At 35.5% G+C, this 17,351-nt stretch overlaps 1 protein-coding gene across 1 annotated transcript; it reads left to right on the top strand.

The window, feature by feature from the left end:
- The first annotated feature begins 100 nt into the window (after nucleotides 1-100).
- LOC139754110 (uncharacterized) lies at nucleotides 101-15,012 on the top strand. Its single transcript, XM_071671195.1, has 5 exons — nucleotides 101-239; nucleotides 2,219-2,307; nucleotides 2,972-3,210; nucleotides 6,856-7,007; nucleotides 10,376-15,012. The coding sequence occupies exons 1-5, from the start codon at nucleotides 230-232 to the stop codon at nucleotides 10,441-10,443; spliced, it is 558 nt and encodes a 185-aa protein (XP_071527296.1). The 5' UTR covers nucleotides 101-229; the 3' UTR covers nucleotides 10,444-15,012.
- Nucleotides 15,013-17,351: the final 2,339 nt, after the last annotated feature.

Here is a 17,351-nt window from a genome sequence, read left to right as displayed (position 1 = left end):
ACCATATCTTATAAAAGAAAACTTATCATTCGTAGTAAAATAATTTGGAGACTTTCATGGCATTAAAAATCATTCTGAGTATACGTTACTAACTAGAATATACTTCACAAACAACTTTGTAAATGACGGACGTAAAAATTGGGGAAAAAGTAATCGGTGTCCGTAACAGCAGTGTGGGGTCGACAACGTTCGTTTAAAGAAGACTCACTCTCTTTAAACGTCAATCAAGATGCCTAAGGGTAAGAAAAGCTTACTTTTAATAATATTATAGTTATTAATACTTAACAGACTTATTAGATGTGTTTGTATATCTTAGTGAAGTATAGAAAGAAGCGCCCAGAAAGTGATAGAATGGCTCAATATTTTTCATGCTTTCATTTCACTTTTTCTCCAGTATCTTAATTTTGTTCATCCTAATTTATGATTAAGCAAAAGTTATATGTTAAATGATTTTGCCCAGAATTTGTGCTAATGGTTGATTTTCCATAATGAGATAGTTACCAAAACAAGCCATTCAGATAGTCTAAATGTGTTATAAATTCTGTTGGTCATCCTATGATTCATGTAAGCATTGCGTCAGGATATAAATTCACATACATGGTACATGTAATATACGCCTGTTAGGTTATACAGGCCTTCATGCATTGCAATTGGTGGTCTCTTTCGCAAGTTACTTTAAATCTCATATACAGTATCATTTTTCTAAGCTTTCACTTTATTTGTTTCTCTGAATGTTTAACTTGGTGGGCATCTACATTAGCTACCAAATGAAAGCTTCTGGGAAATGGAAGCTTGTGTTCTGGGAACTTTATATGCTATGTAATTGCTGGTTTGGGCATTGACCTAGATTGCTCATTTTACACACTGTTCTTTGGGACATATTTCCTTTGAGGTGCTATAGCTATTCAGCCCTTCTCGGTGGCCGATGCTTTATACCATAATTTTGCTATGTAACTACATACTAAATAGTTCCCTTGCTGAAATGGTTATGGAGGACCATTCTTAGTTTATGCATTGATATCAAGGTAATAGTTGTACATTGAAAAATGAGGTTAAGATAAGAGTAGGTAATATACATATGTTTAAAATCAACATAACCAATGAAAATCTCACCATATATGAACAATCAAGATTTACCTTCATGTTCAATATTTTAGTTGAAATATCCAGGCCAGGTTGTGATTGTGTATGTGCAAATGGTACTGGATGTCAACAAACATGACTTAAGCAGATGGATGTGTTCCCCTGTAGCAGACAAATGTAGTGTTGGGATAATTGTAATATTTTTGAGGCTTACAGAAAAGATCTTCATAGGTTCTGTTGATTTTCTACAAGTATATTGCTTGCTTTTGCTTTAATCTGTGAGACTTCCCATTTGCTGATCTGCTTCTGTGCTGCCTTCTTCCCTTAAACAGCTTTGTCTGTGGAATTCTCTTCCTTGATTTGTGTTTCCCTCTTTGTATAACCCTTATACCTATAAAAGTCAGGGCTAGAAATGCCTGCAGAGGCATTATTTTGCTTTTTATCTATTTTCCTTTTTCCTAAGAAGGCCTTGATTGGGGCATGTTATGTCATTGCCATGTTGGCGACTATAAGAAAATCGTGTTTTCCCTGATAGACATAACTCAATACTATCACCTTATCTAATATAATCTGTTAAGATATGGTTTTCTTTTTTCTCTCTGACTGTTATTGTATTCCCAAAATAGTATATGAGCATTTGGAGAGCAAAGTCACCCAGTTTTCAAAGTTAATGATACGGAGCTCATTTTTCATTTATTAAGTTATGAATGACCTTATGCAATTTTTCTCATTGTCATAGAATCCCCTATACTTACAGGGAATGAAAGTAATGACTTGTTCCTAAAAAGTTATCTCCCACAGTTATATTTAAATTTTTGTATTGATCCTCTCAGCATAGGATTTCCTTAGAAAAATATGGACTGCTTCCATATTTACAATCATACAATAAGATACTTGTCTCCCTTTTGTGAATGCTCTAAAGTTTTATAGAATGTAACAAAGACCTCATGTGTGAGGTTATTTGATTGTAGTTTTCAATTATTATTTTCTTAAGAATTGATAATAGTGTAAATTAAGTGTGTAATGTACAGAGTAGGCTACACAGTAAGGTGGAATTTATTTTCAGAGAAAATAGTGTAAACTAAGTGCGTAATGTACTGAATAGGCTACACAGTAAGGTGGAATTTATTTCCAGGAAAGCATAAAGGAGGCCGACGCCAGTTCACCAACTTTGAGGCATTGAAGGAACAGAAGCAGAAAGAGGAAAAGGAGCGTCAGTGGAGAGTAAGTTGAACATTATTGAATGGGAGTTTGGAGTCTGCAGTTATTCAGGGTTTTTGTTTTTTGCATATTTGATTTGTGTATGATAGGGGAGTGTACACAATTGCCAAACCCATATGATTCATTGTGTTAAGATAATGTTTCCTCTTGTTCCCTAGATAACATCTTTCCTCTAATCTTTGTCCATGTTGGTGTTCTCATATAGTTTACAAGACAAATTGACTCTAGATGGATATGCAAGTTTCGAAGTATGGAACTTTTTCTGGGGCTGTATTCTTTGAAAAGTTTTCCCCTCTTTTGATGAATATATCTAAAGTGGGGTATGACCATCAGGTTGATGTCTTCATTCAGAAAAATTTAATGAGATTGTACCAACAACCTGTGGACAATGGCTGGGATGATATTTGTGCTGCAAGAATAATGAGGCAGGTTGATACTAAAGTTCAAGGAACAATGACATTGCTGATGATTGGAGGTTGTTGATTAGTAGGAGGGTAGACCTGGAACAAGCTGAGGTTGATACCTCCTGATGTATAGTTTATTAAGTTAGGGGGTGAAGAGGTTTTTAACCCCAGAGGTCCAAAATATCATACTGGACATGGGACACTGCCTTGAAGAGAGTTTTCGTGTGTGGTATTTCAAAATTTTTAGTTCATGAATTTTGCAGAAAGATCAGGGGGAGACTGATAGTGAAGACGAAGATGGGTCAGGTAGTGGTTCATCTTCTGAAGACAGCAGTACTGATGAGGATGAGGTGAAGCAGCCAAAGGCAAAAGGTGTTGGAGGTTTAATAGAGTGTGAAAACCCCAACAGAGTAATCAATAAACCCAAGAAGGCATCGAGTGTTAATGCTACCAGTTCAGGCACTCCTAGTAGTGGCAAAACTCAACTATCGCGACGTGAGAGGTAGGTTTTGATAAAACAGTTTGAAATTTGATATAGTGGAGGGGAAGGGACTTTAAAATCAGTTTAGAATTTGTATTATAAGTCTGCCTTTTAAAAGAAAAAATTGGGGTAACTTTAGGGAAAAAGAGAAAGAGGGTTTGCAATTAAAGATTTATATTGTATAGGGAGGGAGTGTTACATTGTTGGAGCCTCATCTCTTGAACATTCTCTGTCATGCAACTTATATTCTTCATCTTTCTTGCTTAATTTCATGTTGTATCCTCTGGTTGTCCTATCTCAAATCTCTTGAACTTTTCACTGATTGTGTCATTAATCTGTTTTAAAAAGTTATTAGCTCCTTATGCCTTTTTAGGTGCTGTAAGCAGACTTATGTTTGTGTGCATGCATGCATGCTTTAGTTAGCCAATGAGTGGCTCATATGGAAAAATTATTCAACAGAAACTAGGCCTCAAGATCGTAGCTGCTGTTAGCTTCTGGTGGTGTAAAAGTAACTACAAGCCTAAGACAGATACTGCATCAGCTGTCACATAACCCCATGCTGTAATCACTTTTCTGGATGAGGGAATTATTAAGACCTTGGCTTGTTAGTTAATAACACTAAGAAAGTCAGCCATTTTGGTTGAAAATGTCCAAGTGACCACATTTGAATTAATAGAGACTCAAATTGGCTCGGGTGGTATTAACTTGGTTTTACTTGCATTACATCCTAGATGTATTCCTGTTTATAGTGCTTAAAGTGAAATTCTTTAGGTTTTGTAGAAACTTATTGATACGTCAATATTTCTAGGGGACTCCTCTGGTTGTAATTTTTACACCTACATGGGAATGAAATGAGAAGAAACTTGTAAAATGAGTATACTGCAGAACTATCTGATTTGAAACTCCTAGAAATAATTACAGTTAACATTTGACCATAGTAGGTGAAGATTGTACACATGGAGGTAGGTGAAAGGAGGGGCACGGTGTACACATTGAGGTAGGTGAGAGGGGTATGGTGTACAAGTTGGAGGTCGGTGAAAGGATGGTCATGGTGGAATTATGCCAAAGAAGGCTTAGGACTACCTGGCTTATCTGGCGGTTGCCTTTCAACAAGTCTCACCAAAGTTAACTTTGTCGATTTCCTCTTTTTTTTGCTGGTACACGTCTCTGTGATGGATTGGGGCATTTTATCAAAACACTAAATTTAATGGTTATGTTCTTTGGATTATTTTCACTGAATATGTTCACTATTTCATCCAAAAGCTATAGATTATTTAGATCATTTTATTGCTTTATATTTTCTCAGGTTATGGTCCCTTTTGGATTTTTGTGATGTATTGTGGTATCTGGAGCTTAGGGATACTGCAGTCTTCTTGTGTATGAGTTAACTGATTGGAAATAGTATTTTCAGTGTTTATTATTTGTTGATGCCTTATGTTACCAAGTTTGAAGTAAAATGTATTTCAATGTTTGATTTACATTAATAGTTTGTGATTTGAACTAACATCCTTGACATGAAGGAAAAGTTTACCTTTTGAGTTTACATACAGTTGGAACCACATTTCTTATATTGATATTCACTGTCACTCAGATTCTTCACTAATGACATCTTAGACAAAACAGTCTTTGGTTACATCCTGGGACCCATTGATTATGGCTTCATCATAAGGATTTCACTGAAAATTTTCAGTGCCTTTTAGATCACTTACAAGATTGGGAGCTAGCTGGTGTAGTTCACAGTTGTGTCACGTGAATCCAAGCATTGTTCAGGCTCACCCAGTATCCATCTTGTTTGCTTTGACACTGCTGTACAGTGACATTGATTGAGCTTTGTGTTATCAAGGAAGTATTTTGTTTTCTTTAACCCTTGATATGGTTTTTGCTCAGAAGTTGGTCAGAATTGTTCTCATACTTGATTTGCTGTTTCCCTCATTAGCAAGGTTGCACCAGGAACTGGTGAAGAAAGGCCACATGCAGGGAATATGTGGGCAGTATTCTCTCCTCCCTATCCTTATCCCCAGAAGGCAGAACTTGATAGATTAACCCTAGTTAACACTTCAGCTAAAAAGTACGTTAATTTGAAAATAACTTGTTTTAAAATCATATTCCTGTTAGACTAACTGTCGTTAACACTTCAGCTAAAAAGCATGTTAATTTGAAAATAACTTGTTTTAAAATCATATTCCTTTTGAAGTTGATGATTGGGAAAATTTTTCTTCTATGAGTTACGTTGAAGTAAAGTATACTCATGGAGTGGAGTCGCTTGTTAAGTGGTTGTTTAGGGGTTGCTTGGAATTGCAAGTGTTGATGTAAACCTGACTTTGGGCCTGATAAGTTTGATTTTGATTTGTATGCTGTGATATATAGTATTACTTGTGGATATTGTATATGCAAAAAGACTCATAATGGTGTATATCTCTGTTGTCATTCATATTTCTGAAGCATATCATAATTTCCCCTCCCTTATATCCAGTCTCAGGCAAGGAGATGGAATTATCTGGTTTAATTTTCAAGTTTAATATTTCACGCATTCACTGTGGCCAGGTTGTACACACTTTGGTAATATTTCTGTTTACTGTTGCCAGGTGTACAAAGTTAAAATTTATGAATCGAATGCTTCTGCCAGTAGTTGAAATATACATCCACTAGTAGCTGTAGTGACATCACATGCATTATTATCAAATGCTACTGGCTAAATTTATCCATAATTTGGTTAAAGGTGCTGTATGAGCGAGAGCCGTCTAACTTTTTGAAAACATTTTTGCACATACTGTGTGGTATCATGAAACAGTAGTACCCTGTACATGAATTGTATATCACATGCTGAAATAATAAACTTAACATGATTTGGATGTTCTTGTGGAAATGACTGAAACTGCTATGTAAACTGGGATACTGATCTAAATTTATTTTGGCAGTGGTTGTAGATGAATCATGAATTGCTGTATTCTGCTGTCATTGTGTATGTGATTGCTAAAAATTTATAAGAATGCTCTCTTTAATAGTATTTTAGGAAATGAATACTGGTGCTGGTAAGTTTTGAAGAATACAAATGAATGAACATGATTTCCTAGTATTCTTGTTTTTTGTTTGCTGTATCCTTTTTCTTCAATAAGAAAGTGATTAAAGAGGGTATTTAGAGGTTTTCTTTCAATCATCATCCTCTTCCTTTATTATGGTTCTTCAAATTTTTGCAGTTCAGCACAGCCCTCCCCACTTTTTGTTTAAGGTTTTCATTGGCTCTCGTGATCTTTAAAAGTATTTTGTGGTTGATTGATTATTAAAGTGGTTTCCTTACTTACCCTACTTTAACCAGATTGGCACAGTTATCCCCAGTCTGGGTCAGTAAGGTGTTGTGGAGGTGCATGTTTAATGTTGGGACCAAAATATAACATGGTTTCGTTGTTTGCGCGGCATTCCAATAGGACGACATCTCCAGGATCATAACCTCATTATCATTTGAGGCTCACCTTTATGTTTTTTTTTTCTTCTTCTTTTGTATTCATTTATGAAAAGATTTTTTATTTCCTTGCATGATTGTAGTTTCAACAACTCAAAAGTCAGTTCCTTGAATTTGGCATAAATTTTCTGTACCTATTGCTTGATTGTTTGCATTCCATTCATTTTTTCAACATAATAGCTATTGTATGGTCTGTGCTTCTACAGAGAGGAGTTACAAAAGCAAAGAGCAACAGCTTATTACCGGAAGTTGCATGCAGAGGGCAAGACTGAAGAAGCACGTGCTGATCTTGCTCGTTTAGCCATCATTCGGCAGCAGCGTGAAGAGGCAGCCAAGAAAAAGGAGGAGGAAAAGAAAGGTATGCACTAAATCATACAGTAAGTTTTCTTAGTTTATGTTACTTTGAATGTTCTTTTGTTGTTCATTGAAAATTTAAAGATGCTTGGAGTTCTAGCATGTCTATAAAACATCAAAAGAGCTGTTTATTTTTCAAGTGATTGGGACATTTTTTCCATAAATCATTTTGGGCTGAAGAGGAGAAGCTTCTTGTTCAGGTGTGCTGTGTGTTTCATGGTACTGAAATGCGACATTGATTTGGGTGTGTTAGAAAATTCCATCTCTTCTGTCATCTGAAATTTGTCAGCTATATGATTTGTATTAGTGTAGTTACAAATTCAAAGGAAAGAGTAATGGATCTGTAGGTGAAGGAGAACAGTTCCAAAGATTAACTAATGGTTAACCTTCTGTAGGCATCTTATTGCCTTGTAAATCGGTTTATGGTATATAGGTGAAAACTGTCTTCATATTTGCCCTGGATCTTATGGCATATTGCATAAAACCATAAAGGAACTAGAAAACATTCATATCCCTATGAAAATAGAAGTGGGTGAGGTACCTCCATCATAGACTTTGGTATTTTGTCATGAGCCTGACATGATTGATGCCTTTCAGGCTGAGTGCCAATTACACAATGGGATAGTAATCATGTGGCCATACTTGGTGAATCACCACACGGAATCAGATTTTACCTCAGCTATGTCAGGATTTGGTTCACCATTTTGCTAAACTAAATGTCCTAGGATGTGGAAAATTGGAAGAAAATGAATGTCAAAATGTTACAGAATCTAGGCTTGAATTGTGAGACCAGGAATACACAGAATTGTGTGGAGCCAAAACCAGCTTTTTGTGTGCAAGTTTAAATGTTTTCATGTCTCAGGAAAAAGGATGTCCAGCTTCTTTTCCATAATTTTTGAGTGCTTGGCATCCAGTCTACAAAATCCTTATATTGAGAAAAACATGGATGTGTGTGTGGTTAAGCAAAGAACAGACAATCCCAAGATGTACAGATGTACTTATAAAATGAAGCATTTTTCATTGACTTCATGGTGTTAAAGTTTCCACATGTAAAAATGCTTTCCTTTGTATCCATGGCTTAAGATGTCTAGTGGATACTGCTTGCTGAAGGAAGAGGTCTGCTAATGGTGTCTTGTGAAATTTTAGGGTTTGTGTTAATCTAATCATATTTTTTACAATGAATGCAATAAAGTTATGAAATTTGTAGAATCTGAGTTTTTAGAAACTTGTATTAGAAGTTGAGTGTAAGAAAATATCACATTATTTTGTGAATTATAGAAATTATAGGTACATGTTCAAGAATATAAAGAATATGTATGTTCAGTACTCAGGAAGAAAGTTTAATTAAAGCCGCAAGGGATGAAATGAATGATGAATACTAAATTCATATCTCATATCTGTTTTTTATACTGTTAACAACATAATACATTGCAATAGTATTTTATTGAACTGTATTTTGTATATTCTTTTCTAGTGATGATATTGTAAATTACAATAGTATTCTAATAAATAAGACTTAAGTGTGTAATGATTGATAAGGCAAGTTAAAAATTAATAGTCATAAGTCCGGAGGCAGCGACTAAGTATGATAAATATAAGTAAGTCCATAGACACATGATGTGGACAGTGTGGGTATGTGCAACTAAGTGCTTTCTCAGATTTTTTTCCTCTGGTGATAAGGTGCCTTTTGAAAGCAGATAGTCAATTGCTTTATGTGAATCATTCAGCCATGTGTAAGTGAATCATGGATTGTCAAAAGGAAATGGTACCATAGATCTTTTTAGAAATGACATTGCAGTCTGTTCAGATATTGAGGTGAATATCACATTATCACAGAAATCACTACTGTTTTTAATATGGAAATTAATGAATTTGATACTGTAAGAGTATCACTTATTGAAACTGATGATGATATCAGTATGAAAATATTGATTAATATTTTGCTTTACATTTTCTGATCAAATTATTTGCACCTCCATGGTCACAGAATTAGCTTAAAGTTTTTTTCTCTGAGTCATGTTTATACCTTTGTCCTTTTACCTTGATAATCCTTTGAATATCTTGTGTCTTCCATGATTAGAGAGAGCTTGAAAGGACCCAGTGGTCTGCTGTTGTTTAAATTCCTTCGTATTCTTTGTAAGGTGCAGCTATATAGACTAACTGTAAAGTTTAAAGAATATATACTATGTAGCACTGTTGTATGTGGAAATTATTGGTTGCATAGAATTGTAAATTCATTTTCTTCAGTATACACATTTTGATATCGTCATTGTTTTATTGTTACATTTTGATACATAACTACTACTCCCACCTTAGTTAGGAGGCATCAGGAACAGTTCAAAAATTACTACATTTGCAGAGTCTTTATCTGTCATGCATAATGCGATGAAAACAGAGCCTACCATCCACAACCAAGCCCCACACACTATTCTGTTAGTTATTAATTGGTAGTACTCAGAGAAACAGAGGGATTTGTATGTGGCCTTAATGGATCTAGAGAAAGCCCACAATGGTGTTGACAGAGATGCTCTGTGGAAGTTCCTGCGAATATCTAGTTTGGGAGAAAATCTGTCGAAAGTAGTGAGGAGTTTTTATTGAAATAGTATATTATATGTGTGAGTAGGTACAGAGGAGGGTGAATGTTATGAAAATGAAATGTTTGGGGACAATCTGCAGTGTAAGGAGGGTCTTTAGATTTGAAATCTGTTGAGAGAAAGGTGTGATAATAAGAGAAATTTGTACGAGAGAGCTGAAGAGATTTGAACGTAAGGAAAGGATGAGTCAGGGAAGGATGACTAAGATGGTATACATATCAGAAATCGAAGGAACAAGGAGAAGGGAAAAACCAGAGAGGAGGTTGAAGAATGGTGGGAAAGATGCTTCTAAGGTTTGGGGCCTGAACATGCAGGATAGTGCAAGGCTTGCAAGGGATAGAGTGAATTGAACAGACATGGTTTACATGGGGTGAATTGCTGTCACTGGGCTGAACCAGGTCACATGAGGCTGTTGGGGAAGCCATGGAAAGGTCCGCAGGGCTTTATTGAGGACAGGGGGCTTTAATGTTGGTGCCTTATGCATGAGTTAGAGAGTGGAGGTGAGTGAATGAGGCAGTTTCTTCATCTGTGTTTGGGTCTTCATTGCTAACATGGGAAATGGTGAACATAAGTAAAAAAATAGCTTCTGGATAGATATGTGAGGATTAAGTGTACATAGGGGTTCTGGTTTTGGTGCATTTTGCATTAGAGTGGATGTGAGTAAATGAGGCAGTTCTTTATCTGTCCAAATGCTTCCTTGCTATGTAGGAAATGATTAACAAGTATGAAAGAAAAAGAAAGAATAATATATACTTATTGATATTTGTTTTTGTTACAGCACGTGAGGCTACAGCATCTGTGAAGAAGGAGCAAATAGCTAAGGCGCTTAACAAGAATCAAAGCTGATCATATGCATCCTCTAGTTACCACTCTGGTGTTGATGCTTGGCAGCAGCTAATCCTTCTTGTCTGTCAAGTGGCTTTGTGCAGGAATTGATAATCCTCTCATGTTTTGGACATGACGTAGATATTCAGTATTTCTCTACTGGACAGGTTTCGAATGTCACTTGTTTTTGTTCAGAGCCACTTGTTAGTATCATTACTAATCAGTCTTTTTCAAAGTTTAGGTATCCTAATGATATTTCACTTCATGATCATGAATGTAAAATGCATATTTCATAAATTCCATTATGCATCAGTTAATATTAGTTTTTTGGTTTTGTCCATACTGATATTTATTAATCATATCAGCGAGATACAACACAAGAAATACTTTGAAAGAGTTTGACAGTTTTTTTTATTACAAATCTTGAAAATTTTCTTGCTTTTTTCTTGAAAATTATTTTGTAGAATGCAGTTTGTATAATTACCATTGTTTAATTTTTTATTTTTTGTATGTAAGTTTTACATAATGAGCTGAAAGGACCTTGAGCTTCCAGTTCATGTGGTAAGATTCCCTGGATAACATTTGCTGATGGAAACTACCAGAAAGAGATAGTTTGACTAAAGTAACCACATGACTACCATTTAAGCAGCCTCAACCAAGTCAGAGAGCAGCACCTAATCATTACATACCAAATCTTCTATCAAACAGTGAGTGTACCTTGATGTTGGTAACATTCCTTTTATCCCTATTACATTTATCTAATACTCATTGATGGATGGAAATTTTATGAGATGGTTACAAAAACAGCTACCCACAAATCTGCATGTTGTTGAAGGCAACTGAGTGGGATAGGAGTAGGGAGCTGGAAATCTTTCCCTTCTATATTACTTATGAAAGGAATGAACTGAGGAAAGAGCCAAAAATATGGTTCTTTTATCCTCAAAGGTTCAGTTGTCGTTTGATCCGGATGCTGCCTTGCTCACATGGGAAATAGCAGATGTATGAAAAAAGTTTTTATCTTTTTTTTTGGACAGTGCCATTAACCATATCATTGAATGCAAGTGTACTAAAGCAGATATGTCCATTACAAAAGCACACTCGCACCTACATCATCTTACTTGTATACCCTCAGCCTGTCAGTGAGGTTAATTTCCTCTTCCACTCCTGTTGATTGACAAACACACCACACATCACCTTGAATGTTTTAGAAATTTTGTTTGGTTTTTCTTTCCTCCACTTCATTCTTCTATCTCTTTGTGGTCGTTCATCTGGTTTTAGAATCGCCTTGTCACAAAATCTGCCTTCTCATGTCAACCTGTACTTCATCTGTTTTTTCTAGATATGCAAGCCAACTTAGCTGTTTTGCTTTTCCTTTGTTTTGAGATTGCACCTACAACTTGGTTTATTGTTTCATTTCTAACACTCACTTTTTTCAAAGAAAAATTCCCACCCTTGTCTACTTGTGGTTTAAAAGAGGTTTTTGGATGAAAATTTAAACATTTTCTTCCATTTTCCTATGGTACATACGGTAAGCAACTTCACTGTAGCTTTTTTTTTTTTTTAGAGTAATCTTCATTCATTTTGTTAGACATCTTAAGAAGACAGCCAATCACAGAAATGTATTTTTGATGTTAAAAGCAGTCAGGGTTATTGTATATTTGATGTAAAGAACATGGACATTCTTGTTCGTCCCTCTCATTCATTTTTTCTTCAACCTGTGGATATCAGAGGAAAGTGACTTCTGGTTAGGTAGATTCACTGCATCATAAAATTGAAGGATGGAGCACAGCTGAATGCTCTTCTGTGGTTGGCTGGAGCCCTTTAAGTGGTGTTGAATTGGTTACTTTTTTCTTGAAATTGTTCAGTGGCACTTCACCTGATGTTTGAGGCTATGTCCTTTAAGCTTATGCTACATCAGGACAGAAAAGTCCCTTTCAGTGAAAACAAATTTATTTTACCTCGGATGAGAGTTTTGAAACTTCATATAACCAGCTGCAGTTAACAGAATAATTTTGGGGGGATTATATTTAAGGTTTGTAATCACTCATTTTGGAAAATAATGTGGTGTTTAATGAAATTTTGAAATACAAATTAGATTTAGCATTTTGACTAGTGACTGAAAGAAATGTGATTCCTATCTTTTGCATATCTTATTCTTTATGCATTGTGTTAATTGATAAAGTAAAAATCATTGTGTAATTGGCTAACTGACCTCCACATGATATACCCAAATTTCTGTAGGGGCTAGAAAAGCTCTTTGATGTAGAGGCAAGAATAAGAACATCTGATGTCATAGTGTCACCTTTTGTGCTTTGTGACGTGCACAAGCACTTGCAGAGTTCATAAAATAGTGAAGGCAACACCCCCACCAGAGTTTCCACACGTCATATACACAGTTTAGAAGTTCCTTGGAAAGTTTTTGATATTGTGGTGGCATTTGCTGTTGAGGCTTGTATGGCATCTGTCTTGTAGAAATTTTAAAAGTATCAGCCTCTCTTTGACATCAGTGAAATATATTTTATGCTTGACTGCTGACATCACATATTCCACTGAGATGATCAGGATTGCCTTTAATAAATGCCATTAAGTGATGATCTGGTACATTTTCATTTTATGTATTAAATATCTGATTATTTATATTGTGAATGCGAGAAGTGTTTATTCAGTAGTTGTAAGATAGCTGAGGACTAACCACAGCAACAGTGACAAAAAGTGATGACTATGTAATTGATATGAGTATGTCTTGATTCTTTGAAATTTCACTCCTTGTCAACATAGCTGAAGGAAATGGCAGGTGAAAAATAAGTTCTTGGCATATGTAAAAGATATGGTGAAAGATGCTGGATATCTTTACATTTCCCTCCTTTAACCATATTATTTATATGTAGCAAAAAGATGTTAACCAAAGGAAAAAATGTATGATTGAGACAAAGTAAGCAGAAGTGATAGATATGTTTGAAGCTATATATTTCTCACTCTGCTTGCATAAATATGGTTTGTCCTAGCAAGGCACTCATTATAACACATTACTTTCTCAAGCTGTGGAGGTTATGTAAAAGAAAGTTTTATTCAGAACCCATAAAGGATTTTTTTCACAATATTCATTTTGATAGGAAATACACTCTAAACCTGCTAATCTGGACACCACTCTTTTGGATCTTTGGGTGGAGTGGACAAAATAAACAGCCTTCTGAATCAGTTACTTATTCATTTTGTCATCGACTTTTTTATTCTCTCTTTTTTTTATAGTGATGCTATGATTTGTCCACTAACTCCCAATATACATAAAATGTTTGTGTAGCTGACTGCTACCTCTTTTGCTGGCTTGCGTCAGTCACCAGTAGCCTCCATCTCCAAGGCCTTCCTTCTTCCTTTATACCTGTTCGTCTGATTTGCTTGTGTGTTCATTTATCTTTCCATGTATGTTTATTCATGAGATATACATGGACATAAAGATAAACTTGCTTTAATGAAAATTTACTCTGCTGAATTTGTTCAAAACTAATTGATTTTCCACTGCAGTGTTAAAAGTATTTTTAATGTTTTTCTGCTTCTTAACAAAGAAATGAGTAATTGTTGATAATGGTATGGCAGACTGCTGATGTTGTTTACTGAGGGTTTATGAACCTATTTTAAAGTTATTGTTCATCGTATATATTTGTTGTGTTTATTAGAATTTAAGAGTAATGTTTTTAATTTTAAGGTGCAAAAATTTTCTTTCCCATAATTGTTTTTGGTGTTTCCCCTGCTTTTAAGGTAGCAGATGGAACAGATGAAGAAATGGTCTTATTTGCTTGCACCCACCTTATATATAATGTGCTGAAACCAGCACCCCTCAGCCACAACCAGACCCCACTGACCTTTCTTTGGTTTTTCCCAACTCCTTCAAATGCCCTGGTTCAGTTGGTTTACAGAATTTCACTATCCCAGTATACCACGTTGGTCCAATTCACTCTTGTTTCGTGCATGGATGTTCTGGCTGTGAGCACTCTAAGCATCTTTCACTTGTGTGTAGGCTACCCTTGCATGATCAGAGTTATAGCGTTTTATTGATTATTCTGTTTCTAGAAGTAACTTGATATACTTCTTTTTTAACACTTGTTTTCACACAACAAAATTATGGCATCAGTTAATGAGATTGTAGCACAGTACTTCAAAAATTATATTCAAAATAGTAATGTGCACAACTGTGATCATAAAAGATATGACACTGGATGCTGTATTACATATTCAAAATTGGGTTTTTTTTCTCTGTATTGCTGTATTTTAGTTGAAAATGAGCTCATGAATATGTTTTATAATTTACATTGACAAAGAAGTGTTTTCCCTTTATGTTATGGAGTAAAATTTTAAATACAGTGTCAAGTTAACTAGAAAATTCACCTAGTTTGGTTCGGTTTAGTGTCAGTTGATTAGATAACTGGGTCTAGAGTGTATGTACTACTTAGAAAAGAATAAGTTATTTTCAGCAAATTTTATGGTAATCAAGCAGGGATTTGAGATTAATCAAAAGGTTATATTTTTTTTTTTGGTTGAAGTGTATCATTTATGGAATATACTAAGTTGAATTACAGATTTGTGTAACTAAAAGCCAGTCAGTATCCTTTATCCCATTTCCCACTCTGCTTTGTGAGTGTATTAGTTAGGAAAGATGAGCTTAGTCTAGAATTTTAACATTGCACAGTGATTGGTCCAGTGCATACAACACACCGGAGCTGTGTTTCTGGTACTAAACATGCATCTTTAAAGTACAGTACTACTAGTGTGCTTTACTGCCTGTTCAGATGTCATTGTAGCTTGATTTATTGTATGTAACTAACAGACCATGATGAAGGACTTTAAAACTTCAGGTGCTATGAGTGTTTGAAGTTAAGACTTTCATGTATGCAAAGTCAGGTTTACTGTTCCAGGACTGAAAAAAAAGTTATTGATAAGTACTTATAAGCAAGGGTGATCCCCATTAGTTTAACCATTGGTTTCATTGTAATGTGATTATCAAAATTTATTTTATGTCATGCCCTATGAGCCTTTGGAGAGCTTTTGCTTGGTTGCAAATTAAATTGCAGCTTTACCCCTGAAATTGAGCTGTGACCGTGATAGATTCATTTCACTATTGTAAAGCACATGAGGTCAGCACGTGTTCATTTGTCATACAGTAACCTGACGTTAAAGAGTTCAGGTGGCAGAGTGCAGCTAGCCACCACCATACATCTTGGTATCACTGTGTAAACCTGATGTCATCTGTTGGCTTCCTCTCCACTTTCACTTTTGTACTTCTGTCAGTCTATAGGTCATCATGAGTGTAAAACTCCCTCCACATACAGTACAAATAAGTGATTACATAATCTAATAATGTTCACTGACCCCAAACCCACCAACCCATACATACCCATGTATGTGTATGCTTTTTTTTCTTAGACCTGTTCCTTTTCAGCACGCAACAAGCTTTCTCCATTTGTATGTATGTTGATGAATCAGTGTCGTCAATAACTGCGGCTGTTTCATCTCACACTCTTGTATTCAGATCCCCTAGCACCAAGATACAGTCCCTTGCAGTAGTATTGATGAAGCATTCATTTAACTCCTCCCAAGAAGCACCTTTTCTTCATTTCTCTCATAAACAGATGCACAAGCACTAGCAGTGATCCACTTCTTGTGATAGTTTTTCATTAATTATTGCCCACATCAATACTGAATGAACTCATTTTCTTATATTCTTTAATAAGATAATGACATGATATTACCAAGGGTAACTTTTCACTTGTGGCATAACCACAAGCAGTGAATTTCAATAAACCCACCTTAAACTTTATCATCGAAAACATTTCCAAACTACTCATCCTTCTTTCCCTTAAACTATTCTCACTTGTGTCAAAACATTCAGGTACCTCTCATTAACTGTTGCAGGTGTCTATTCCCATCAGTTAGATTTGGTCTTCGGCAAAAGTAATGGACCAGAGAGAGAGAAAGAAGCAAAGAATATTCAAGAAATGAGACATCAAGTGAGGCAAGAGGATGAACCAGTCCAGCCAGTACTGCAGAGAGGTCAGGAATGTAAAGTGACTGAAATTTTAGTCTGAGAGTAATGTATACGAATGCAGATTGACTAACGGTAAATGGCCAAGGGCTGGAATGCATTTATAGAATTAGGTAAATGCACCTGATATGGTTGTTGTGGAGACAAAATATACTAATATTTAAAAAGAAAAGATATCATCAGATGTGTTCACAGGAAAACATGATAGTAAGGAGGGAAAACAAAACCAGAGGAGAATTGGGCTTCTTAAATACAAGATATTCTTAAGTTTTGGTGAATACTGGAAGACTGCCCATTCAAACAATGATTTATAGGAAGAGTAACCATAGGGAAGAAGTTGATAGTATAAACTATGAGAGTATTTTGACAAAGGTGAGCAAATAGAACAATGAAGATGCTTCATGAAGTAGAACATGCACCTTTCAATGATGATAATGGGGGTTGTCACTTGGACAGAGTTGAACTGGGAAAATTTGGATTTTCAGCGAGACACATTGGAAGATTTCTTAGACCAGAGTGTATCAGGTTTAGAGGGACTGTACCAGAGTGTATCAGGTTTAGAGGGACTGTACCAGAGTGTATCAGGTTTAGAGGGACTGGTGCACCATCATTACCTGACCTTATCTTCACATGCACTGTAGGTCCATGGAAATTTTTGAAATTGAACTATGTATAGTTAATGAGAGAGCAAGCAAGTTAAGGTACTCAGAAGGAAAAGTTATGTGAGGAGCTGAATAACATTTTCAAGTTTCCACAATGGAAGACTCTTTTGCCCCAACACGAGATAGAATGGAGAGGTTTTAGAATGAATAGAAATTCCTAAAAGAAAGATGTACAGACTGGTAAAGGTCATTGATCCATATAAGGATCATGGTCATCCTAAAGTTTCTCC

The sequence above is a fragment of the Panulirus ornatus genome, chromosome 16 (genome assembly GCF_036320965.1).
Source record: "Panulirus ornatus isolate Po-2019 chromosome 16, ASM3632096v1, whole genome shotgun sequence".
In the NCBI taxonomy this organism is placed as follows: domain Eukaryota; kingdom Metazoa; phylum Arthropoda; class Malacostraca; order Decapoda; family Palinuridae; genus Panulirus; species Panulirus ornatus.
The sequence above is the reverse complement of the archived record's forward strand: the minus strand, read 5'-3'. Positions and strand labels throughout refer to the sequence as shown.

Coding starts and splice junctions, on each gene's coding strand:
- LOC139754110 (XM_071671195.1), top strand. Junction 2,308..2,971: donor AAAAGGAGCGTCAGTGGAGA/GTAAGTTGAACA, acceptor TGAATTTTGCAG/AAAGATCAGGGGGAGACTGA. Junction 3,211..6,855: donor CAACTATCGCGACGTGAGAG/GTAGGTTTTGAT, acceptor GTGCTTCTACAG/AGAGGAGTTACAAAAGCAAA.